The 26765-nt window shown below is 42.5% G+C and overlaps 1 protein-coding gene across 11 annotated transcripts in view; it reads right to left on the bottom strand.

Annotated features, from left to right (window-relative positions):
• The window catches only part of hecw2a (HECT, C2 and WW domain containing E3 ubiquitin protein ligase 2a), a 304402-nt gene that overhangs the window by 83931 nt on the left and 193706 nt on the right, over nt 1-26765 (bottom strand). For all 11 annotated transcript variants that reach the window (XR_009828322.1, XR_009828323.1, XM_062067818.1 and 8 more), the window contains 2 exons: nt 1864-1984; nt 1603-1716 (listed from right to left, as the gene is read on the bottom strand). Coding sequence is in view for 9 of the 11 variants with exons in the window: in XM_062067818.1 (XP_061923802.1) it covers nt 1603-1716; nt 1864-1984 (235 nt within the window). In the remaining 2 variants the exon portion in view is untranslated. The remainder of the gene's footprint in view (nt 1-1602; nt 1717-1863; nt 1985-26765) is intronic.

The raw sequence follows: 26765 nt of genomic DNA, 5'->3' as shown, positions 1-26765 counted from the left end.
AGTCCTGATGATCTTTTCCGCCGTCCTCACCACTCTCTGGAGAGACTTCCAGTCTGAGGCACTGCAGGCTCCAGTCCATACAGAGATGCAGTTGGTCAGTAGGCTCTCTATAGTGCCTCTGTAGAATGTGCTGAGAATGGGGGGAGGGAGCTGTGCTCTTTTCATCCAACGCAAAAAGTGCATGCGCTGCTGAGCTCTTTTTACAAGAGCTCCGGTGTGTAGGGACCAGGTCATATTGTCAGTTATCTGCACCCCCAGGAACTTGGTGCTGCTTACCATCTCCACCGCTGTGCCGTTGATGAAGAGTGGAGCGTGGCTAGACTGGTGCTTCCTGAAGTCGACAATGATCTCCTTGGTCTTGTCGACGTTCAGGACCAGGTTGTTGGTTCTGCACCAGTCAACCAGATGTTTCACCTCTTCCCTGTAGTCCATGTTGTTGTTGTCACGGATGAGGCCCACTACTGTCATGTACTTCACAATGTGGTTAGTAGTGGACCTGGCGCAGCAGTCATGGGTCATCAACGTGAACAGCAGCGGACTCAGGACGCAGCCCTGGGGGGAGCTCAGGGAGATGGCACTGGAGGTGTTGTTGCCCACTCTCACAGATTGGGGTCTGTCTGTGAGGAAGTCAAGCAGCCAGTTGCATAGGGGGGTTCTGAATCCAAGGGGGGCCAGTTTGCTCACCAAGTGCTGCGGGATGATGGTGTTGAATGCCGAGTTGAAGTCCAGAAACAACATCCGCACGTGTGTGTCCTTTCCTTCCAGATGTGCTAAGCTCAGGTGGAGTGCAGAGGAGATGGTGTCCTCTGTGGAGCGGTTAGGGCGATAAGCAAACTGGTATGGGTCGAATGTGGGGGGAAGTCTGGAGACAATGTATTCCTTTACCAGTCTCTCCAAGCACTTCTTTACAGATGTTTTTTGTGATAAGTCAGTATTTTAACATACAAATGTTTGATTGTGAGGCATTAAAAGCCACAAAATGCAACAGGTCCATCAGACCCACAAACACTGGCTGAGTAACAACAATATGAACACCACACAAGGGTTAAGAAATCGAAACACCTCATTTGACACCAAAGTCAACATCCTCAAAATATATGTATGGTCTGTCCTAATATACGTGAATGCTGGACTATAAATAACAACTGGTAAAATGAGGATATTGAATTGTGGTCTTTCAGAAAAATAATCTGCACATCGTGGACTAAAAGTAAAGAGTAGCATAACGTAACTGGCAAAAACAAAAAAGATCTCCAATTTTTACGATTCGAAAGAGGGAGATGAAATTCCACAGACACATCAAAAAAGACAGCTCAGAAAAACTGGTTTTAACAGGAAAGCTCGAAGGAAAGAAAGCTTCAGGTCGACAACTAACAACATATGTCAACAGCCTAAGGAAATGTATCGGAAATATCAGTAATGTAGAACTCATCATAAGAAGACTGGAGAGCCCTAAACATCGATGTCTGCTAACAGGCCTGATACGCCATGATGATAAGTTATAGAATGAGGAATTCAACATTTAGAACAATATGTTCTTTATTTTCATGTATTTATAAAATTATGAGTTATACATTTAGAAAAATACGTATAAATTCTCACCCATCTTCTCCTACAAAGCTGACGTAAAGTTTGCTCCTTTGTAGATCTTTGCGAGAGTAACACATGATTTGGTTGAAGGCATCTTCTAGAAGATGGTCTCTACGTATCACCAGCCTGACAACACAAACATGATATTTTTTGTGTTAATTAAAATGTAATCATAAAAAATTAAGATGCTCTTCATGCAGTCTGTGATATTGCTATTTTAAGTATTGTAAATGATAATATAAATATAACAAATATGGTAGTAATTAAACCTACTTGACTTTTCCAGGTCCTTGTCCATATCCTTTAGTCTCCAGCTTCCGATAGAAGTTTCTCAGTTTGGCCTCAAAGTCTCGTTTGTAGGGAGCAGGAGCTCTCGCATTTGCTCGTTGGGTGCCTGGAATATTCAACAAAGCCAATATAACTTACTACGCTGCATATTCAACAAAAACAAAACAATAAAATATATTATGTAGCATATTCAACAAAAACAAAACAATAGGACATACTGTATAAGCTGGCATATTTAACAAACACAATTCAGTGTATCCGAAAAGTATTTACAGAGCATCCGTTTTTTCCACATTTTGTTATGTTACAGCCTTATTCTGAAATGGCCTGTTGATTAGCGGTGCCTGGTTTCCAACAAACATGAAGACTGCCTGGCATTCAGGCCAAAGAGACTTTTGTTTCTCATGGTCTGTGAGTTTTTCAGATGCATTTTGGCAAACTTTTTAGTAAGAAATGGCTTCTGTCGTCTGCCACTATACCATAGAGGCCTTCTTGGTGGAATGCTGCAGATATGGTTATTCTTTCTGTAAGGTTCTCTTCTCTCCACAGAGGAATGCTATAACTCATCCTGGATGAAAACCAACACTTCCTATCCAAACTGACGCAGCTTGAGAGGTGATGCAAAGAGGAATGGGTAAAGAGGAATGGGCAAAACTGCCTAAAGATAGGTGTGCCAAGCTAGAGTATCCGCCCTGAGATCGGAAGGTTGTGAGTTCATACCCCGGCCGAGTCATACCAAAAACTATAAAAATGGGACCCATTACCTCCCTGCTTGGCACTCAGCATCAAGGGTTGGAATTGGGGGTTAAATCACCAAAAAAGATTCCCGGGCGCGGCCACCGCTGCTGCGCACTGCTCCCCTCACCTCCCAGAGGGTGATCAAGGGTGATGGGTCAAATGCAGAGAATAATTTTGCCACACCTAGTGTGTGTGTGACAATCATTGGTACTTTAACTTTAACTTAACTTATGGTATCATATTCAAATCCACATTGCACTCTGGCAGAAGGCAGGGTACACACTGGCCAAGTCGCCACCTCATCGCAGGGCCACACGTATAGACAGACAACCATTCACACTCACATTCATAGTCAACAAAAACAAAACATTAGAACATATTACGTAGCATCCAGTATTATGCAAGACAATGAATTATAATACATAGCATATTCAACAAAAACAAAACAATAGAACATATTGTGTAGCATATTTAACAAAAACAATAGATCATATTAATAGTAAATTAACGTCACTTCCTGTCAATGGGAGAGGACGCAAAAAAAAAGGCTCCGCCTTGGGTTTTTGATAAGTTTGAGAGAGTTTGAAGCTATTTTAAAGTGCTTCCGACAACACAGAGTGAAATAAGTTGACAGGCTGATACCTTCAAGTTGATCTCTGAACGGTGCAAGGTACAAAATTGTTGAAATAAACAAGTTAAAAGTGCCGCAAGTCACTAAAGAAGCAACTGCCAATAGAGAGCTGATACAAGAGGCACTGACTTCTGCTGCTGTAATGTCAAAATCTAAAAGAAAAACTCAAATCTCGAAACCTTCGGTGTTATCTGAATGAAATGATTCTCTGGACACAGGACATGAGGGAAAGCGATATTTGATGTTGGACACATGATGGGAAGCAAGACATGAAGCCAAAAAAAAAGTCCATGACATAGAAAGAGTAAGAATAGAACACAAGGCAGACCTGGAAAGAGTAATAAGAGAACTTAAAGAAGATCAAAGAAAAGCAACAACAGACTACAAAAAAAGGTCTGAGAAGTCTGCAGGAAAATATAGAAAGTCTGCAAAGTCAGAATAACAACATAAGAAAGGACTTTCAGAAAATGCGCCAAGAAATGAGGACTATTCAAGAAGAAGTTATTGCAGTAAAACGAGACAACAACATGTTGAGGAATATCATAGATGAAATGGATCAGGATAAATGAATGAACGATATCATTGTGACAGGGCACCGAATTAAACCAAAATCCTGCGCAAAAGCTGTGAATAATGGAGGAGAACGAGATGACATGGATAGTGTCTCAGCAGAACAGCAAGTGGTCAACTTTCTGCAATTAAAGGAAATTGAAATTGAGATTAATACCATCGAAACATGCATCCCACTGAATGGAAGAAACAACAACACCACTCCAGTCATCTTCATAAAATTCATTAACAAAGTTACGAAATTTGTCCTCCGCATTTGACCCATCCCCATGTTCACCCCTTAGGAGGTGAGGGGGAATCATTTGGTGATTAAAACCCCGATTCCAACCCTTGATGCTGAGTGCCAAGCAGGGAGGCAATGGGTGACTCTGCCGGGGGGTTGGAACTCACGACCTGATTTGGGATCTGAACCGAGGATGTCGTTGTGGCTTGTGCAGCCCTGTGAGAAATTTGTGATTTAGGGCTATATAAATAAACATTGATTGATTGATTGACCTTCCAGTCTCTGGGCGGACAGTCTAACCACAAGTTCGCTGAGTTGGCACTGCTGAAACAGGGAAAGAAGCTGAAGGGAACAAATGTGTACATGAATGAGCATCTCACAAAACGTAATGATGAAATCGCCAAGAAAGCAGACGACTTGAGAAAGCAGGGAAAAAGTCAGGGAAATCGGAGCGCCAACTGTAAAATCCCCATTCCACCTAGATTCACTACAATTATAGAGATTATTGAAACAACATCAAAGATTGTTGAACAAGAAAATATGGAACTAAAAACTTTTGCAACAAAGATCACGGAAACCAGATTTTGAAAAATAGATCCAGATCCAGATTTAAAAAATTCTCCCACATCAGTAATAATGGTCAACAGCATCAAGATGGCGGCGCCCTGCTCGGCTGCGGCTGCAGAGGCTTGTGGTGGTAATGGAACTTTTTTGGCAAACAGATCGGTAAATTTTGTACATTTCAAAGTTAACTTCCAGCATAGTCACTCCATAGAGTACGACCGCCAGAATATTTTAGATGTAAATAAATCAAACAGTTTTAGACCAAAAGATGCGTATACGCTGGACCTCATCGGTAGCATGGGAATACTATGCCGGCTACATCCAGCGGCCTGTGAAGCAGCGGAGTCAAGTACAAGGGGGGACCGTCGACGGAGGAGACGTAAGCGGGTGATCGGAAGCAGAAGCGGGGATGCCGAGTTGGGCTAACAACAAAGCTAAAAGCTAATCCTCACAGAACGCCGCTTCCTTCCATCTTGCTTTCAAATGTCCGCTCCCTGGAGAAAAAATTGGACTACCTGAAGCTGGATTTAAATGCAAGACGGGAGATGGAGGACTCCTGCGTCATATATCTCACAGAAACGTGGCTGAAAACATCCGTTACGGACGAGGTAGTTAGCATCGAGGGGCTAACTATGTTTCGGTCGGACAGGAGCAGCACTCTCATTGGTAAATCCCGAGGTGGTGGTGTTTGCATATACATCAACAAAAACTGGTGCAACAATGGAAAGATAGTCTCATGTCACTGCTCTCCCGATGTAGAACTATTAACTATAAAATGCAGGCCATTTTATTTACCCGGGGAATTCAGTGCTATGATCTTCACAGCAGTGTACATTCATCCCAGTGCTAACATCAAACAAGCCTTTAATGCTTTGTACTGCTCCATCAATGAACTGCAATCTACACATCCAGAGGGAGTTTTCATCGTGGCAGGGGACTTTAATCAAGCTAACATGTAAACTGTGTTGCCCCATTTCCATCATTATGTGAATTTTGCAACCAGGGGTGGAAGCACGCTGGACATGGTGTTCAGCAATTCTAAGCACGTGTTTAAAGCTGCACCCCACCCCCACCTCGGCTCCTCAGACCATCTATCTGTGATGCTAATTCCTGCATACAAGCCCCTGCTGTTTAGAAAGCAAGCTACAGTGAAGCAGGTGAGGACCTGGCCAGAGGGAGCAATGGAAGCATTACAAGACTGCTTCGAAAGCACAGACTGGGACATGCTCAAGGCAGCCGCCACCGACAATCATCACGCATGTGTGGAGGAGTATGCAGAGTCTGTGTCCGCATACATTCAGAAGTGCATGGAGGATGTTAGTGTGATCAACAACATCCCCACACGGGCCAATGAGAAACCCTGGATGAACAGTGAGGTAAATGCAATGCTGAAGGCTCGGAACAAGGCTTTTAAATCTGGCGACATGGTAGCACTCAAAAACATCCAGAGCTAACCAGAACCGTGCCATTAGGGTTGCAAAGCGTGCTCACAGTCAGAAAGTGCAGGACTTCTTCGAGAACCACACGAACACTAGACGAATGTGGCAGGGCATACAGGTCATCACGGACTATAAAGCTTCCCCCCGTCCCTGTGACAACAGTATCAACTTCCTTAACGATCTAAACAACCACTTTGCAAGGTTTGAGGCACTTAACACCACTCTGGCGAGGAAATCTATCCCTCGCCCTGATGAGCAGCCGCTCAATCTGGACACAGCGGATGTCCGGAAAACCCTGAGGAGAGTGAACTCCCGGAAAGCAGCGGGACCTGATGACATTCCGGGCAGGGTGCTTAAGGGATGTGCAGACCAGCTGGCTGGGGTTCTCACACACATCTTCAACACCTTGCTGACCCAGGCTGTGATACCATCATGTTTTAAGACGGCCACAATCATTCCAGTGCCTAAAAAACCCACAATCTCCTCCCTCAACGATTATCGCCCCGTGGCACTCACCCCCATCATAATGAAGTGCTTCGACAGGCTGGTAAAGGAATACATTGTCTCCAGACTTCCCCCCACATTCGACCCATACCAGTTTGCTTATCGCCCTAACCGCTCCACAGAGGACGCCATCTCCTCTGCACTCCACCTGAGCTTAGAACAGCTGGAAGGAAAGGACACACACGTGCGAATGTTGTTTCTGGACTTTAGCTCGGCGTTCAACACCATCATCCCGCAGCACTTGGTGAGCAAACTGGCCCCCCTTGGATTCAGTACCCCCTATGCAACTGGCTGTTTGACTTCCTCACAGACAGACCCCAGTCTGTGAGAGTGGGCGACAACACCTCCAGTGCCATCTCCCTGAGCACCGGCTCCCCCCAGGGCTGCGTCCTGAGTCCATTGCTGTTCACGTTGATGACCCATGACTGCTGCGCCAGGTCCACTACTAACCACATTGTGAAGTACATGACAGTAGTGGGCCTCATCCGTGACAACAACAACATGGACTACAGGGAAGAGGTGAAACATCTGGTTGACTGTTGCAGAACCAACAACCTGGTCCTGAACATCGACAAGACCAAGGAGATCATCGTCGACTTCAGGAAGCACCAGTCCAGCTACACGCCACTCTTCATCAACAGCACAGCGGTGGAGATGGTTGGGAGCACCAAGTTCCTGGGGGTGCAGATAACTGACAATATGACCTGGTCCCTACACACCGGAGCTCTTGTAAAAAGAGCTCAGCAGCGCATGCCTTTTTGCGTTGGATGAAAAGAGCACAGCTCCCTCCCCCCGTTCTCACCACATTCTACAGAGGCACTATAGACTGACCAACAGCATCTCTGTATGGACTGGAGCCTGCAGTGCCTCAGACTGGAAGTCTCTGCAGAGAGTGGTGAGGACAGCGGAAAAGATCATCAGGACTCCTTTTCCTCCTATCCAGGAGATCACAAAAAGCCGCTGCCTGACCAGGGCTCAGAAAATCTGCAGAGACTCTTCCCACCCCCACCAATGACTTTTTCCACTGCTGGTTCCGCAGCCTCCGTAGCAGAACCTCTAGGTTCTATAACAGCTTCTACCCTCAGGCAGTAAAACTCTTGAACGCATTCAAAAAATCCCCTCAATTTCCCCCCAAAAATGGATTAAATCGCTGGAATATAAAGACAATATAACATACATCCATAAACGTGGATGCATATGCAAAAGTGCAATATATTTATCTGTACAGTAATCTATTTATTTATATCTGCACCTTATTGCTTTTTTATCCTGCACTACCATGAGCTAATGCAACAACATTTCGTTCTTATCTGTACTGTAAAGTTCAAAATTGAATGACAATAAAAAGAAAGTCTAAGTCTAAGTCTAAATATGATAAAAAATGGTCAATTATTCTCATGTTGGTGCTTGGTGGTCCAAAGAACCCCCTGGAGGGCAACCTCCACATATTAATTTTAATAGCAGAAACTTGTACGCAAATTACAACAACATGAAGCACTTTTTAGAACAATTCAACAAACCCTTCAAGGTGATCGCTGACACAGAAACATGAATTGATGATAACAAATGAAAAGATTCTGATCTGGAAGTATATGAACTAAACTACATCAACAGAACAAACTAAAATGGAGGAGTAGCTGTGTACGTGATGGAAAACCAGAACTACAAAGTGGTAAAAAACATGTAATTTGCTATAGATCATATCTTGTATGTATAACCATTGAAATATGTCAGGAAAAAGGCAAAAACATATTCATAAGTTGTATATATAGATCACCTAAGTCAAGAATTGAAACATTTGAAAATTGGATCAAGGCAAATTACATGGACACTGGTCAAAAAACAATTTTCTTATGCGGTGACTTTAATATTGACTTACTGAACCCTGACTAGCAAACTCGATTGATGACTTCATTGATACAGTGTATAGCATCAGTTTTTATCCTAAAATCACAAAGCCAAGCAGAATCACAGGACACTGTGCCACGCTTATTGATAATATGTTTACCAATGATTTTGATAAAAACACTACAAGTACTTATAACCAATGTTATAACCAGTTTTCGCAATATATGATGGACATATGAAAATTTTTTAAACACGTTCATACTTTGTGACAAACATTGTCCATGGAAACAATTCAGTAGAAAGCAGCGAAAGAACAATCAACCACGGATGACAAAAGGATTAAAACAATGCTTGTAATAAGAATAATACATTATATAGAAAACTTATAACACAAAGGGGCAAAATATAAGTACAAAAGGTATAAAAACAAGTTAACTAACATACTACGAACATGTAGAAAATAATATTACAGTCAATTATTAGACAGGTACAAAAACAATATGAAAGCAACATGGGGCATCCTTAATAGCATTACTAAAAATGGCACCAAGAGGGATTACTCCCAATACTTCTCAGACGGAAACATAAATAATGAAAACCTGAAGGAAGTTGTTGAAAGCGTCAATAATTACTTTGTACATATTGGACCAAAATTGGAGGAAAGGATTCCAGGCCCAATTTCAACTGAGGACTATAACGAGACCATAGATAGAAATCCCAACTCAATAATCCTTACGAAAGTGACACAGGAGAAAATAGTTAAAATCGTGTAAAAATTAAAATCTAAGACTTCAATCGATTGTAATGGAATTGATATAGAAACGATAAAAAAGGTTTTTGAAGAGATCTCAGGACCATTAATGTATATTAGTAACCTATCAAACAGGCAAATTCCCGAACAAAATGAAAATAGCTAAAGTTGCACCAATATATAAGACTGGAGACAAACACCAATTTACAAATTATAGACCTGTTTCTTTATTTACACAATTTTCTAAAATCTTTGAAAAAACTGTTCAATAACAGATTAGAGAGTTTCATAAACAAAAAATAGAATACTTACAAAGAACCAGTATGGATAAAAGCTAATATTTAAACTTCGACGGCTTTAATCGAAAGTAAAGAGAAAATTACCAATGCAATACATAGTAATAAATGTGCCGCAGCAGTGTTTATGGATCTAACTAAAGCATTTGACACAATCACAATATTTTGATCAAAAAATTAGAACTGTATGGCATCAGAGGGTTGGAAGTTACTTAACCAACAGGAAACAATACGTGACCTTGGCAAACACACATCTACAACGCTAAATATATCCTGTGGTATACCCCAGGGGTCAATTCTAGGACCAAAATTGTCTAGTCTTTATATAAATGACATTTGTAAAGTAACAAAAGATTTAAAGTTAGTATTATTCGCGGACGATACAACAGCTGTTTGTTCAGGAGAGAACACACAGAAGCTAATACAAATTAACACAAGAAATTAACAAATTAAAAAGATAGTTTGACAAAAACAGACTGTGTCTTTAGGGGTGCATGTCTGATGCAAGGGCTGTTTAACACCTTTCTTACGTTACGACTCTGGAGTGTTGTCAGCAGGTTTAATTACATTCAAAGGGGTGAAATTAAAAAGACAATAATACAGTCAATATATACATATGTTACGTAAATGTATACATATATATGCTGTAATGCTACCTTACAAGGTACACGTGGGGCAAAAAAGTATTCAGTCAGCCACCAATTGTGCAAGTTCTCCCACTTAAAATGATGACAGAGGTCTGTAATTTTCATCATAGGTACACTTCAACTGTGAGAGACAGAATGTGAAAAAAAAATCTGGGAATTCCCATTGTAGGATTTTTAAAGAATTTATTTGTAAATTATGGTGGAAAATAAGTATTTGGTCAATAACAAAAATTCAACTCAATACTTTGTAATATAACCTTTGTTGGCAATAACAGAGGTCAAACGATTACTATAGGTCTTTACCAGGTTTGCACACACAGTAGCTGGTATTTTGGCCCATTCCTCCATGCAGATCTTCTCGAGAGCAGTGATGTTTTGGGGCTGTCGCCGAGCAACAAGGACTTTCAACTCCCTCCACAGATTTTCTATGGGGTTGAGGTCTGGAGACTGGCTAGGCCACTCCAGGAATTTCAAATGCTTCTTACGGAGCCACTCCTTCGTTGCCCGGGCGGTGTGTTTGGGATCATTGTCATGCTGGAAGACCCAGCCGCGTTTCATCTTCAAAGCTCTCATTGATGGAAGGAGGTTTTAGCTCAAAATCTCACGATACATGGCCCTATTCATTCTTTCCTCAACACGGATCAGTCGTCCTGTCCCCTTAGCAGAAAAACAGCCCCAAAGCATGATGTTTCCACCCCCATGCTTCACAGTAGGTATGGTGTTCTTGGGATGCAACTCAGTATTCTTCTTCCTCCAAACACGACGAGTTGAGTTTATACCAAAAAGTTCTATTTTGGTTTCATCTGACCACATGACATTCTCCCAATCCTTTGCTGTATCATCCATGTGCTCTCTGGCAAACTTCAGACGGGCCTGGACATGCACTGGCTTAAGCAGGGGGACACGTCCGGCTCTGCAGGATTTGATTCCCTGTCGGCGTAGTGTTACTGATGGTAACCTTTGTTACTTTGGTCCCAGCTCTCTGCAGGTCATTCACCAGGCCCCCCGTGTAGTTCTGGGATTTTTGCTCACCGTTCTCATGATCATTTTGACCCCACGGGATGAGATATTGTGTGGAGCCCCAGATCGAGGGAGATTATCAGTGGTTTTGTATGTCTTCCATTTTCTGATAATTGCTCCCACAGTTGATTTTTCACACCAAGCTGCTTGCCTATTGTAGAATCACTCTTCCCAGTCTGGTGCAGGTCTACAATTCTTTTCCTGGTGTCCTTCGACAGCTCTTTGGTCTTGGCCATAGTGGGGTTTGGAGTCTGAATGTTTGAGGCTGCGGACATGTGTCTTTTTTATACAGATAACGAGTTCAAACCATTAATACAGGTAACGAGCGGAGGACAGAAGAGCTTCTTAAAGAAGAAGTTACAGGTCTTAGAGAGCCAGAGATCTTCCTTGTTTGAAGTGACCAAATACTTATTTTCCACCATAATTTACAAATAAATTCTTTAAAATTCTTACAATATGAATTCCTGAATTTTTTTTTCACATTCTGTCTCTCACAGTTGAAGTGTACCTATGATGAAAATTACAGACCTCTGTCATCATTTTAAGTGGGAGAACTTGCACAATCGGTGGCTGACTAAATACTTTTTTGCCCCACTGTATGAAGAAGGTAAACAAATGTGAATTTGTACTACTAACGCCATCTTAGATGACATCGGAAATCACCGCTAATGAGAATGACTAAGGACTAGGGATGATGCTCGAACCCGGTTTTCCCGGTTGTTCGATAAGAAAAGAACCGAGTCCTTGGACTCAAATCCCTTTTTGAGAACCGGTACCCGTTATCGAGACCACTATAGTAAAGAAAAAGAGTTGGATTTTTATTCGAATCCCTAGGAACAAATCTCGTCCCGACAAGAAATGCCCCGTGAGACGTCACAAGAAATGACGTCACGTAGCTCAGTCATTTGTCACGGACCGTGTGCAGCGTGCTGCGGTTCGTTCCCGGGACGCAAAACTGACGGCTCCGGACAAAAGCGTGCAGGTAGGAGATGATTTATTTCTCATAAATCATACACATTACAACAGACAGGAACGAAACAAAAGGAAAGCGTGCCGTTTGCACAAGAAGCTAAAGCAAAAACTTACTTAGCACAGGAATACTAGAAGCTAAGGTAACTTTAGCACAGGAATACTAGAAGCTAAGGTAACTTTAGCACAGGAATCATGAGCTCGAAAACCAGAATGCCAACGTAACTGTTGCAAATGCAAACAATGAAGCCACGACGAGTGACCGGAAAAGGCAGGCTTAAATAGAGTCTTTGTAGAGCAACAGGTGCGCGTACAAGGCAGGTGAAAATCATAAGTAACCATGGTGACTAAAACAAACCCCCGAAGTGCACAAAACAACTAAGGAAGTCCAAAAATAACAGAACAAAACTAAACAAAACATGATCCGACCACATCATAATACATCAAAGTTTCATATAATTTCACTTTACAGGAGTAGGAAGAAGTAAAGCTTATTTAATCCTACCCCTTTCCCACTTCATAGCGTTTACAAATATATACATCATTTACTGACCTTTTTATAATAAAATATCTGTGAATTAGTATATATACAACAGTTTTGTAATATGTAATTCATTAATTCAGTCATTATTAACATACTGAGATGAAGAATATCTTATTTTCAATAAGGTTGAAAGTATTTCTCATAATTCTTCTTCTTTGTACTTTGTAAGCACTATTCATTTGAACAACCTCTTAAAGGCCTACTGAAATGACATTTTTTAATTTAAACGGGGATAGCAGATCCATTCTATGTGTCATACTTGATCATTTCGCGATATTGCCATATTTTTGCTGAAAGGATTTAGTATAGAACAACGACGATAAAGTTCGCAACTTTTGGTCTCTGATAAAAAAAAAGCCTTGCCCCTACCGGAAGTAGCGTGACGTAGTCAGTTGATCACCTCCTCATATTTTCCTATTGTTTTCAATGCAGCTGGAGTGACTCGGACCGAGAAAGCGACGATTACCCCATTAATTTGAGCGAGGATGAAAGATTCGTGGATGAGGAACGTTAGAGTGACGGACTAGAATGCAGTGCAAGACATATATCTTTTTTCGCTCTGACCGTAACTTAGGTACAAGCTGGCTCTTTGTATTCCACACTCTCTCCTTTTTCTATTGTGGATCACGGATTTGTATTTTAAACCACCTCGGATACTATATCCTCTTGAAAATGAGAGTCGAGAACGTGAAATGGACATTCACAGTGACTTTTATCTCCACGACAATACATCGACGAAACACTTTAGCTAAGTAGCTAACGTGATAGCATCGTGCTTAACTGCATATAGAAACAAAATAAATAAATCCCTGACTGGAAGGATAGACAGAAGATCAACAATACTATTAAACCATGGACATGTAAATACACGGTTAATGCTTTCCAGCCTGGCAAAGGTTAACAATGCTAATACTAATGACGCCATTGAAGCTAACTTAGCTAGGGAGCTAACGTGATAGCATCGGGCTCAAATGCAGATAGAAACAAAATACATAAACACCTGACTGGAAGGATAGACAGAAAATCAACAATACTATTAAACCATGAACATGTAAATACACGGTTAATCCTTTCCAGCTTGGCGAAGCTTAAAAATGCGGTTGCTAACGATGCCATTGAAGCTAACTTAGCTAGGGAGCTAACGTAAAAGCATCGGGCTCAAATGCAGATAGAAACAAAATACATAAACCCCTGACTGGAAGGATAGACAGAAAATCAACAATACTATTAAACCATGAACATGTAAATACACGGTTAATGCTTTCCAGCTTGGCGAAGCTTAAAAATGCGGTTGCTAACGACGCCATTGAAGCTAACTTAGTATAACGGGACCTCACAGAGCTGTGATAAAAACATTAGCGCTCCACCTACGCCAGCCAGCCCTCATCTGCTCATCAACACCCGTGCTCACCTGCGTTCCAGCGATCGACGGAAGGAAGAAGGACTTCACCACGATCATCCGTGCGGTCGGTGGCTAGCGCCGGCTAGCGCGTCTGCTATCCGAGTCAAAGTCTTCCTGGTTGTGTTGCTGGAGCCAGCCGCTAATACACCGATCCCACCTACAACTTTCTTCTTTGCATTCTTCATTGTTCATTAAACAAATTGCAAAAGATTCACCAACACAGATGTCCAGAATACTGTGGAATTATGAGATGAAAACAGAGCTATTTTGTATTGGATTCAATGGGGTACCGATATTTCTGTTTCACTGTCTACGTCACGCGCATACGTCATCATCCAAAGGCGTTTTCAACCGGATGTTTAGCGGGAAATTTAAAATTGCACTTTATAAGTGCATGTGTTGCAATGTTAAGATTTCATCATTGATATATAAACTATCTGACTGCGTGGTCGGTAGTAGTGGGTTTCAGTAGGCCTTTAAACTGAATCATATCAGTACAATGTTTAACTTCTTTACTTAATCCATTACATCATTTAATTCCACATCATTTTAGCTGTTTGCAATTTTACCAAATCATCGAACTTTAATATTTTTGACTCAATAAATAAAGTGTTTGTATGTTCTCTATATCCAACATTATGTATCAGTCTAATTGATCTTTTTTGTAACACGGTTAACGAATGTAGCGCACATTTGTAGTTATTTCCCCACATTTCTCCACAATAACTCAGATATGGTAATACTATAGTAGCGAGCAGTAAAGAATGTGAAGTGATTTGTTAAACCAAATATTGTGTGTTTTTTCCATATACAACAACCTATCTGGACTCGATAAGAGAATCGATAAGGAATCGGTTCGATAAGAGGATTCGATAATGGGCTCGAACTCGATAATTTCTTATCAAACATCATCCCTACTAAGGACTCATTTTATGATCACAAATCATGAATTTAGCTAGCAATATTTTCAAAAAAAAAGTTCAACTTTTTTTGTACAAATGCTACCTTTAAACAAAAGATATATGCAGTATTTCTTCAAAAATAACCACTATGAAGTACGTGCTGGCACCGTAAATTTCTCTGCTCCTTCTATGAAAAGGCGACCTTGGTGTTGGATCTGCTGGTGTTAGTGCTTAACGAGAAGAGCTGCAGTACGGTGGTGGCCAGGAACTATGAGTGGGTTCTTTTCACCTTGGCTTAAGTTTGAGTGACTAATGCGACCTCCTACTCTAAGGAGTCCATTTTCATCCAGGTAGGGGTCTTGGTTTTTGACAGGGTCAAAGTGGTTTTGCACACACTTCATATTCTTGGCATACACATTCTGTCGTACTGCTTGAATGATTATGTTTTGGGCTTAGTTTGACTCGTCTACAGTGAGTCCTGTCTCACAGTAGTGCCAATCACAGCAGTGATTGATTTTGCGTGGCAGTGATTTGAAGTTATGTATGACGGGCAGTAGTCTTGAAACAGCACGTTTGAGAGACTTCCAGGTCAAAAACTTGTTGAATCTGTCAGAGCCAAGTTGTTTAGTTGAGATTGTGGTTTTGAGCATAGACACCTGTGGTCTGACATCAGAGTCCATGCAAGGCTCAAAAAGATCAAAAGAGTAATTGGAGGGTCTTTGATCTTGGAGCATGAAGTCGTGGCCAGTGAGCCAGTTACTCAGGGGTAGCTGGTAAGCAGGAACAGAATGAGTAGCGTGATCTGCTGGGCTCTGGCTGCTCAGTACGTTATGCTGAGAAGATTTGTGGATTCTCGTAACACGGTTAGCTACGTAGACATAAAATCTTCTTGTCTCAATGTGGATATAACCTAGGACTACATTACTGTCTGTATAGAATGCAGTGTAGTCTATTTCAAAGCCTAATTTGTATGAGAAGATCTGCAAGCTCGACTGCTAACACAGCAGCACTAAGCTCTCATCTTGGTATGGTCTGATCTGGACGTGATGCTAACTTTGACTTACCTAAAACAAAGCCTACTCCAAAGTTCCTAGCTGCATCTGTTACTCTTAAATAGGCCACTGCGACTATAGCGTTAGTAGATGCGTCCGAAAAAAAGAACTCTTTTTTTTGCAGTTGTTGAGGGAGAAATGTATGTGTATGCTCTGGGAATGGTCAGTACTTTAAGTGAGTCTTTCCACGGGGTCCAGGAATCTTCCATTTCTGGGGGCAATGGACTTTCCCTGTATAGTGACTGGTGCTACAAAGCCTAATGGATCATAAAGGCTTTTTAGTGTTGATAAAATACCTCACCTAATAAAGGGCTTTGTCTCATCTGACACTCTAAAGGTGAAGCAGTCTTTCTTTAGGTCCCAGAGGAGACCCAGGCTATGTTGCATGGGGACTGAATCAGCTTCAAAGTCCAAGTCTTTTAGATCTTTGGCATGATCTTGTGAAGGGAATGCCTCAGGTACCTCTTTTCTGTTAGCTGCTATTTAATTTAGTCTTAGATATGAGTTTGCAATTGTGTCACGACTTCATTGTAATTGGGACACAGCCATTTCAACAGTGGGGAGGGATTTGAGTCCGTCGTCTACGTAGAAGTCGTGTGTGACAAACTGCTTGACATCTAGATCGCAATCTGGCTGGTTACGTACAACAGACTAATGTAAGCCGTATATGGCCACTGCTGGTGATGGGCTATTCCCAAAGATGTGAACTCTCATCCTATAGTCTACAATGTCTTTGGCAATGTCGTAGTCACAAAAACACAAAAAAACACAAGTAGTTTTTGTCTTGCTCTCGAACATTGAAACAGTAAAACATATGTTCAATGTCGGCTGTGAAGGCAACAGCTTCCTTTCTAAAGCATATTAGGACACCTAACAGTGAGTTGTTAAGGTATTGTCCTGTCAACAACACATCATTTCGTGACACATTATCGTACTTTGTGCTGCTGTCAAAGACGACCCAAATCTGTTTGGGCTTGTGGGGATGGTATACACCAAATATTGGCAAATTCCAACATTCTTCTTTGTCTTTCAGTCTTTCAAGCTCTGCATGTTTGTTAAATTTTTTGTCCATAAACGTGACAAAATGTTAATTTCTTCTTTCCTTTCAAAACTACGAACAAGAGACATTAAGCGGTTTAGGGCAGTGGTCCCCAACCACCGGGCCGCGGATCGATTGGTACCGGGCCGCGCAAGAAACAAAAAAAACATTTTTTTTTTTTTTTTTTTAAATTAAATCAACATAAAAAACACAATATATACATTATATATAAATATAGATCAATACAGTCTGCAGGGGTACAGTCCGTAAGCACACATGATTGTATTTATTTATGAAAAAAAAAAATAATAATTGCCAGCTGAAGCTGGCCTTGGCGCAGGTACAGGAACTGGAGCTGGCCTCGGCGCAGGTACAGGTACTGGAGTTTGTCTCGGCGCAGGTACAGGTACTGGAGTTCACCTCAGCACTTGCCTTGGAGCTGCGACGGGCGCTTGCCTTGGAGCTGTGATGGCCGCTTGCCTTGGAGCTGTGACGGGCGCTTGCCTTGAAGCTGCGACGGGCGCTTGCCTTGGAGGTACGACGGGCGCTTGCCTTGGAGGTGCGATGGGCGCTTGCCTTGGAGGTGCTTGCCGAGGTGCAGCGACAGATGCTTGCCGAGGTGCAGCGAAAGGTGCTTTCCGAGGTGCAGCGACAGGTGCTTTCCAAGGAGCAGGAACAGGAACTGGTGCTTGCCGAGGAGCAGCGACTGGTGCTAGCCTTGGAGCAGCGACTGGTTCAGGTGCTGGAGATGATGTCGTCTTCAGGCCCACCTGGGCTGAGGTTAGCCGTGACCTTGGCAGAGATGGCCTAGCTGGGGGTTGCGGCTTGGCATGCCGACGGACTGGTGGTGGTGGACGGGCCGGAGGTTGCTGCCTGGCTGGGTGCAGCTGTGCCACTCCACTAGCACATCTCCCGGCACTAGCCCCCCCCCCCTCAAGAAGCGGATCCCAGACGCGTTCTGTGCAGTCTGGAACAGTCTTTAGGGATGGGTGGGGAGGGGTCAGGAAGGGGGTGTAGTCCTCCCCTTTAAATTGTCTAAAATGTCTCTTTCTATCCCCCACCTTAGGTTGTGTGGGAGGACGAGAGGAAAAAGTCGATGACGTGGGCGGGGCTTGAGTCACTGGAGGCAGAGCTTGAAAATTAGGAGGTGACTGGGACTGACTAGACATAAATTTCAAAAAAATGTCCTGATAATATTTTATTCTGGAATCAAAGTCTTTAGGGGGCTGATGACAGAGGGAGACAGAAGGCAGAAAAAGAAAATCCTGGTCTGTGATGTCATCGGAAGTGGGTGGAGTGACATTATTGTTGCCGGATTCCATCGGAGGAGGAGCGACGCGGGAGCGACGCGGGAGCGACGCGGGAGCGACGCGGGAGCGACGCGTCCTGACGGCTAGGAGAAGCCTTCCTTGACGGCTTCCGTCTTTGCCGGCGCGCCCGGTACTACGGCGTAGCGGCAATGTCCTCACGCCAAACGGAGTTGATAGGGATCAACTTGCCGTTAGGACCCCACATCAGGTCCTGGCGCTCCATGAGGGAATGGCGGAGCGTCTCAGCTTCCATCGCTCGCAACACCTCCCACGTACCTTCATCCATCTCCTCGACGTCCGTTGCGGGGGAACTGTATGCTGGCTTCTTTCTGTTATGGCGGGGGGGTCGCAGCTTACTGCAAGGTTCGTTCCCCCGGGATGCAAACGGACCACTCCGGACAGGACGTGCAGGTAGGAGCCTGATTTATTCTTGATAAATCAAAGAGGTACAAAAAACAGAAAACAAGCCGACGGAACAACGTTTCGATCGCACTCGAAACTAAGGCTACCACTTAGCATAGACTAAAGACAAGCAATACTCACGTAAAAGGTGCATGAAGCAAACAAAGAAGCCAGGCCGACTGACCGACAAAGGCAGGCTTCAATAATGCCTCTGATTAGTGCTCGGGGAACGGGTGAGCGCCCCGAACACCAATCAGAGGCAGGTGAAAATAATAAGCAACCATGATAACTATAACAAACTCAAGAGTGCACAAAACAGAAACTGAGGGAGTCCAAAACTAACCGAAAATACCAAAACATGATCCGGGCCACGGATCATGACAGCACTGTCCTGAATGAAGGGTGCAATGTAATTGTTGTGTTTTTTGTTTTTTTAACACATTACATCTTAAATGATCAGGTTCACAAGCGATATCCACAAGTTGAGTGCTGAAGCTGAATGGAACTTGTATCTCACATTGTCTCTCTATTATGTTGAATCCATTGGGGCATGGCTCAAACATTGTAGGACGGCCCTTCTCAATTGTATTTGTAAACAGGGTCTTTACAGCGAGAGTTTTGTGGACATCACCTAAACACGTTTCCTAGTATGACCCACCTGAGGTCCAATTTTTGTGCATAGGGTGCGTTGTTTGGGCCACTTATCTGTTTACGGACTTTGTGAACTCTAATAACATCCCGTCCGAGAAGCATTAGTATGGGGACATTAGATTTCAGGTCAGGGATAAGGTGAGCTACTGACTTTAGGTGACTGTGTTGCATAGCTGCACTTGGTGTGGGAATTGTGTGGGATATTTCGACATTCAATGAGGCTAGGCAATGGGATGTGGACCGAACCATCTATGGCTGCCACTACATGTCCTTTAGCTCTCCTGCCCATTGCTTCTTTAGTACCTGCACATGTCTTTAGTGAGTAGGGGGAACTAGGGCCGCGGTCATTGAACAATTCAAAGAACTCAGGCTATATCAACTATCTGTTACTTTGTTCATCATGGATGGCATAGAGCCTTACTGCTTGTACGGGATGGCCTGCTGGGTACACTTTAACACGACTAGTTTTAGAGCATGATCTGCCTGCTGCGTACACACCACAAACCTGAGTGCACTTGGATGTGATCTCCTCTGATTTAGCTGAGTCACACTCCCGGCCATACTCTGCTGCAGGTTCAGTTTCTTTAAGCCAGGGTGATGGTCCTGGGTGGAGAGCAATGCAGTGTTTTTCATCACGACACTCAGAGCACTGTATCTTGACCATACAGTTTTTTGCAATGTGTGTAGATGAAGAACAGCATTTGAAGCAAATGTTGTTCTCTTTTAAGAATGCTTTTCGATCATTGAGTGTTTTCATTCGAAATATCTGCACTTTGAGAGGGGATGAGGTTTCATGTGAATTGGGCAAAGTTTGTCGCTGCCGACAGCTTTGTTTGACGTTCGTTGTGTATTTGAATTGAAGCAGGAGACAACATATGTTTTGTGCACTGAAATCTCTTTTTGTTTATTTGCTCTCCAAAGCAGTTTGTCGAGTTTGGGTTTGTCAGGGGACGATGTAAAGTTAAAGCTGGGGTCAATTCTTTTGAAGAGTGTATACTCAATCACTTCAGCTGAGCCATAACATTGCTCAAGCCTGTCCCACATCATATTGAGACCTTTGGTTGGGTTGTTAATGTGTATAGCTCTAATATTCTACTTGTTCAGAGGATTCTTTGCCAAGCCACTTTAACATCAAGTCCATCTCCTCACTTGTCGTTAACTCTAATCCACTTATTGCATTTTTAAAAGAGTGTTTCCAAGCTTTTAAATTTTGAGGCTTGTCATTAAACTGCAGTAGTCCTGTTACTACTATTTCCAGGCGAGCAAAGTATCTAATGAAGTCACTGACAGAGTTTTTAGGCTCTTGGCATGAAGGATCGTGGGAGTTGGATGCTGATACCTGATCTGACCAACTTGCACTGTAATTTTTATGGATGTGAGGAGAGGAGGAAATGACTGAGGGGTTTTGGAAGTTTTTAAGATCATTAAGAGGGCCAAATGGAATTTGTTGAGTCACTTTGTTTTGTTGGCTGAATTAATTGATTGCTAGTGAGCTTTAACTTGTGTTGTGGAGAGGAGAGGACTGCATATGTGGGTAATCCTCCCCCCCCCCCTCCCTCTAGGGGAGACCGAAAGCAATGGATGTTGAGTGGGTCTGACATAATATTGTGAAAGTCCAGTCCATAGTGGATCTAAGATATTAGTGAAAGTCCAGTCCAGAGTGGATCTAACACAATAGTGAGAGTCCAGTCCATAGTGGGGCCAGCAGGAAACCATCCCGAGCGGAGACGGGTCAGCAGCGCAGAGATGTCCACATCCATTGTTTAATTTCATTAAGACACACCTCCAGCTGACTACAATCCGGCGTGTTGGTCAGCTTTAGGGGCATGTAGAGTTGGGTGTCATCAACATAACAGTGAAAGCTAACACTGTATTTGCGTATGATGTCGCTTAGCGGCAGCATGTAGATCCTAAAGAGTGCTGGGCCAAGAACCGAACCCAAGGGAACTCCGCACGTTACCTTAACATTGTTGTTATGGGAGACGCACTGCATCCTGTCAGTAAGATAAGAGTTAAACCAAGACAAGGCTAAGTCTGACAAACCAATAAGTGTTTTGATACGCTCTAATAAAATATTATGATTGACGGTATCGAAAGCAGCGCTAAGATCAAGAAGCAGCAACATAGATGACGCATCAGAATCCATCGTTAGCAATAAATCATTAGTCATTTTTGCGAGGGCTGTCTTCGTAGAGTGATTTGCCCTGAAACCGGATTGAAAGGGTTCACAGAGATTGTTAGACACTAAGTGTTCATTTAGCTGCTGTGCAACAATGTTTTCGAGGATTTTCGAAATAAAAGAGAAGGTGGTAGTACCATGAGTAGTTTACCATGAGGTCAGGATCAAGGTTAGGTCTTTTGAGCAGAGGATGAATAACCGCTTTTTTGAATGCTAGGGGAACAGTGCCAGAGGAAAGTGATAAGTTTATAATATTTAGCACTGATGGACCTAATATTACATACAGTTCCTTGATAAGTTTCCTAGAAAGATGGTTAAGTAAACATGTGGTTTGTTTTATCCCACTTACACGCCGTAATAATTCCTCTAATGTTATTTCATCAAAAAGAGAGAGACTATTTTGGAGGGCAGTATCCGTCTGTGTTAATAGAACCCAGTTGTAGCTGGGATGCGTTGTCTTTAATCTCCTTTCTAATGAGTTAAATTTTCTTATACGGGACGGCGTGGCGAAGTTGGGAGAGTGGCCGTGCCAGCAATCTGAGGGTTACTGGTTCAATCCCCACCTTCTACCATCCTAGTCACGTCCGTTGTGTCCTTGAGCAAGACACTTCACCCTTGCTCCTGATGGGTCCTGGCTAGCGCCTTGCATGGCAACTCCCGCTATCAGTGTGTGAATGTGTGTGTGAATGGGTGAATGTGGAAATAGTGTCAAAGCACTTTGAATTCCTTAAAAAAGGTAGAAAAGCGCTATACAAGTACAACCCATTAAAGAAATTCATAAAGTCATCTGCCGAATGGGAGGAGTCCCTTGTTGGGTTAGCGATGCTACTGTACTAAACAAAAATTTAGGATCGTTCTTGTTGAGGCGAATGAGATTTGAGTAATATTTAGCTTTAGCTAAGGTAAGCATGCGTTTACAAGTTATTAAACTATCACTCCATGCTTGATGGAAAACCTCAAGTTTAGTCGCGTGCCATTTGCGTTCCAGCTTTCTACATGATAATTTATGAGCTCTAGTTTCTTCTGTAAACCATGGGGTGTGCCTTTTAGGGGCCCTTTTTAGCTTTAGCGGTGCTATACTATCAATGGTTTCGCGCAGGGCGTCATCAAATTTGTTAGTGAGGTTATCAATAGAGCCCACATAATTTGGGAATGGTGCCATTACTGAAGTCAGTAGGTCAGCAAGAGTCATCGTTGTGACAGCATTAATGTTGCGGCTGCTTTAGCAGTTATTATTAGCTTGTTGACAATGAGTCAGAACTTCGAATTTTATAATGTAATGATCGGACATTACTTTAGTATACGGGAGTATCATAACTTTGGAGGTGGTGACACCCCTGACAAGCACTAGATCTATCGTATTACCGTTGCGATGCCTGGGTTCATTTATTATTTGTGTAAGACCACAGCTATCAATTATAGTCTGGAGCGCCATGCACTGAGGGTCCGATGGGGTATTCATATGGATATTAAAGTCCCCCATTATAATTATATTGTTGGCGTGCGTCACTAGATCAGCGACGAACTCTGAGAATTCACTGATAAAGTCCGAATAGGTCCCAGGGGGGGCGGTAGATAACAGCCAGGTAGAGAGGTAGCGGTGCGACAGACCTCATAGTAAGCACCTCAAATGATTCATATTTATTACTTAGGTTAGGGGTAAGGTTAAGGTTTTCATTGTATATTAGTGCGACCCTCCCACCCCTTTTAAGGGGACGGGCAATATGCGCAATCGTATAGTTAGGAGGAGATGCCTCGTTCAGCGCAAAACATTTGTCTGGTTTGAGCCAGGTTTTGCTTAGACCAATGACGTTAAGATTGTTGTCCCTAATGACCTCATTAACTAATAACGTTTTGGGAGAAAATGATCTTATGTTTAAAAAGCCCATATTATAGGTAGTGGGCTGTTTTGAGGAATTTTTTTTTAAAGTTATCCGTAGTAGTAATATTAATAATGTTGCGTTTATTTTGCGTAGTGGCTTTAAATAATTTCGACCATATCTAGGAATTGATATGACGGGAATTTTCAGATTGTTTGCTTGGTGCTGCGATAAACTGAACGCATCATAATTTGCCACCTCAGTTGAATGCATGTCTACCTCTGACACAGTCACAACAGAAAAAACATTATGTGAGTTTTGTATTATTCTAAGAGAATTGCTATGTGTGCATGGATTATCTAGCCTGACGCTGGCTAGTTCTAGCTTAACTGACTCCTCACCCGGACTAGCAGACTCTGTAATTGCCTGTGACCGGGCTTGCTCTAGTATAGTTAGTCAAGTGAGTCTCAAACAATAGTCTATGTTCCTAGGCAGGAAGATGGCGCCTTCCTGGTTAGGGTGAAGGCCGTCTCTCATCAGCAAGCCTGGTTTGCCCCAGAAAGAGGGCCAATTATCAAGAAACGTTAGTACCTGTTGTCTACAGAAGATAGCCAGCCACTTGTTAAGCGAGACTAATCTGCTATACCTCTCATCATTGCCTCTCGCAGGCAGGGGGCCAGAGACAATTACTCGATGCCTGGACATCTTTCTAGCGAGATCACAAGTCCTGGCTATCTTTCTCTTTGTAATCTCTGACTTGGCTCATCCTAGTGTCATTGGAGCCAACGTGTACAACTATATTCGCATAACTAGTGGTGCAATTAGCCTGTCATACGTGTTTACTAGGCCTGTTGCGAGTTAGCTCCCTAAGATTAGCTTCAATGTCAGGTGCTCTGGCCCCGGGAATACACTTAATTGTGGCTGGTTTGCTAAGCTTTATGTTTCGGGTGAAGGAGTCCCCTATGACTAAAATGTGGTGCCCGGTAGACTGGGGTGTAGGACTAGCTAAAGGGCTAAATCTATTATGCGTCTCAACCGGTACACCGTAGCTTATAGGTCGCTTAGGACTGCTATAAGCTGGGCTAGTTAGCTCGCTACAGCTAACGCTAGCAGATGTGTCCGCAACGTCTAAAGTTACGAGATTACTCTGCTCTAACTGTCGGATACGGCCCTCTAGCAGAGCCAACCTATCCATGAGTAAGGTGCACGAAACGCCGAGTGAAGTTCCTGCTGTCTTCCGGGAAGTGGCCGTGGTGTGCGGGAGTAGATTCCTTCCGACCGGCGCCGCCTTTCTCCGCACTAGCTTCGTTATCTTAGCAGCTAGCTAGCTGAGGGAGGGGTGGTGAGACAGAGATTGGGTGATTTGCAAGTTAAATAGGACTACTAAATATGCTTGGGAAGTAGTAAAGAAAGCTGAAAAACAATTAAAAGCACACAGATAGAACGATACTTAGCTTTTTCGCAACAGCGAGCAGTCACTCACGGCGAACCGGAGCTGCAATTCAGTAGATGCTTCTATTTTAGCTTTAGCAACTTCGATTTGGGCCTTTTCTACTTTTAAGTCCAATCACAGTTTGTCTTATTTTATTTCACAAAATGCAACGTTCTCGTACAAAGGGCTCAATCTCCCTGTCTTGCTCTCTTTTCCGGCATCATTCAAACAACCTTTCATCCCCACAACACACATCACTTTCCATCCTTATTCCTGAAGTTCCGACTCCCAGTCAAGCCATTGGCTAGAATCCTTAGGCTATGTATATATATATATATATATGTATATATATATATATATATATATATATATATATATATATATATATATATATATATATATATATATACATATATATATATATATATATTATAGAAAGGTTCCCTGTGATTTAGGCAGTATAGGACACAAGGACAGTCTGCGCTTGAACTACAGCAAGTATCCATTATTGCCAAAACATTGTCACTTGGACAAACAACTCTGTGCTTTGCTCTTGGTCCTCTGTGCTGCTTGCTTTTGTTGCATAATCTCTTTTGTTCTTGTTGGTTTAGTAGCAAGGTAATTGTGAGCTGTCTCTTTAGGAGAAGGGATTATGGTTATGTGAGGGACATTTAGGCACAGCCACAGGAACAGTTTGCTTCATACGCTGAACAAACTTCTCCTGTGTGATAAGGAGCGTAGCAGATATCGGTCAACCTCCAGGGATGTCTCACATTCTTGGGGCACATATTGTAAACCATTGTTGCTCACCTGTTGCTCAGGAAATCCAAATCAACTGAACCTTAATCAATACCTGTGAGCGTCTACCATAAACACTGTCTTTCAGCAGGCTAGAAAACACATTGTCAAGCCTCTGGCCAATGATGAAGAAGAAGTTGTTGGTTTGATGTAAACATTGTAGCTGTCTCTTCAAATCCTGGCCTACTCAAATAGCTCTAGTACTGGCAAGCTATTTGGTCTTGTCAATGGTGGTGTTGAGGTTTGAGTGTGTGACAGGTGTATTTTATACACAACATGAGTTGAGATCAGGGGTATTTTTTTCAAGGGACAGCTCAGGCTCGTGTTTGTTTCATGTACACAAACACTGTGTGGTATCAATACTTGCTGCTTGCAAGATAATTAAATACTGATTCACCTCAATCTAATACTAACTGATTTATCAATTGTATCTATTGTTTTTATTTACATTATGTCTTTGTTCAAATAAAGACCCCAAAACAATAATTTACTATTTATAAAAATAAAATAAATATATTGAAAATCACCAGACTTGGAGAATGTTCATTCAGTTGTTTCAGCTAACAGACATGCCACAAAACAATAGTAATTTCACATTTCTGGCTTCAAGGACAAATAAAATAAATCACAAATATCAATTACGGCAGTCAGTAAGAGTTATATTTTTAGATCAAGCACAGTTAAAATATGGAATCACTCAATTCTGAGGAAAATTTGGAATTACCCAGTAAATGTTCATTTCCAAAGCAAACACCTGCATCAGATTAAATATGTTCACTAGTTTGCAGTTGAAAAGTGAAGTGAAGTAAATTACTGTATATTTTATATAGCGATTTTCGCTAGTGACTCAAAGCGCATTTACATGGTGAAACCCAATATTTAAGTTACATTTAAACTAGTGTGGGTGGCACTGGGAGAAGGTGGGTAAAGTGTCTTGCCCAAAGACACAACGACAGTGACTAGAATGGCGGAAGCGGGGATCGAACCTGGAACCCTCAAGTTGCTGGCACGGCCACTCTATCAACCGAGCTATACCGCCAAAAGGAGTGTTCACACCTTGAAGAGCTGTTGCATCAGGTGGATTGACATGAATCATGGCTCCTACACGAGATGTCAATTGAAACAATGGAGAAGGCAATGTTGCAAAAGATGTGGA

The sequence above is a fragment of the Entelurus aequoreus genome, linkage group LG13 (genome assembly GCF_033978785.1).
Source record: "Entelurus aequoreus isolate RoL-2023_Sb linkage group LG13, RoL_Eaeq_v1.1, whole genome shotgun sequence".
Classification (NCBI taxonomy): Eukaryota; Metazoa; Chordata; class Actinopteri; order Syngnathiformes; family Syngnathidae; genus Entelurus; species Entelurus aequoreus.
This window is presented reverse-complemented; position numbering and strand designations above follow the sequence as displayed.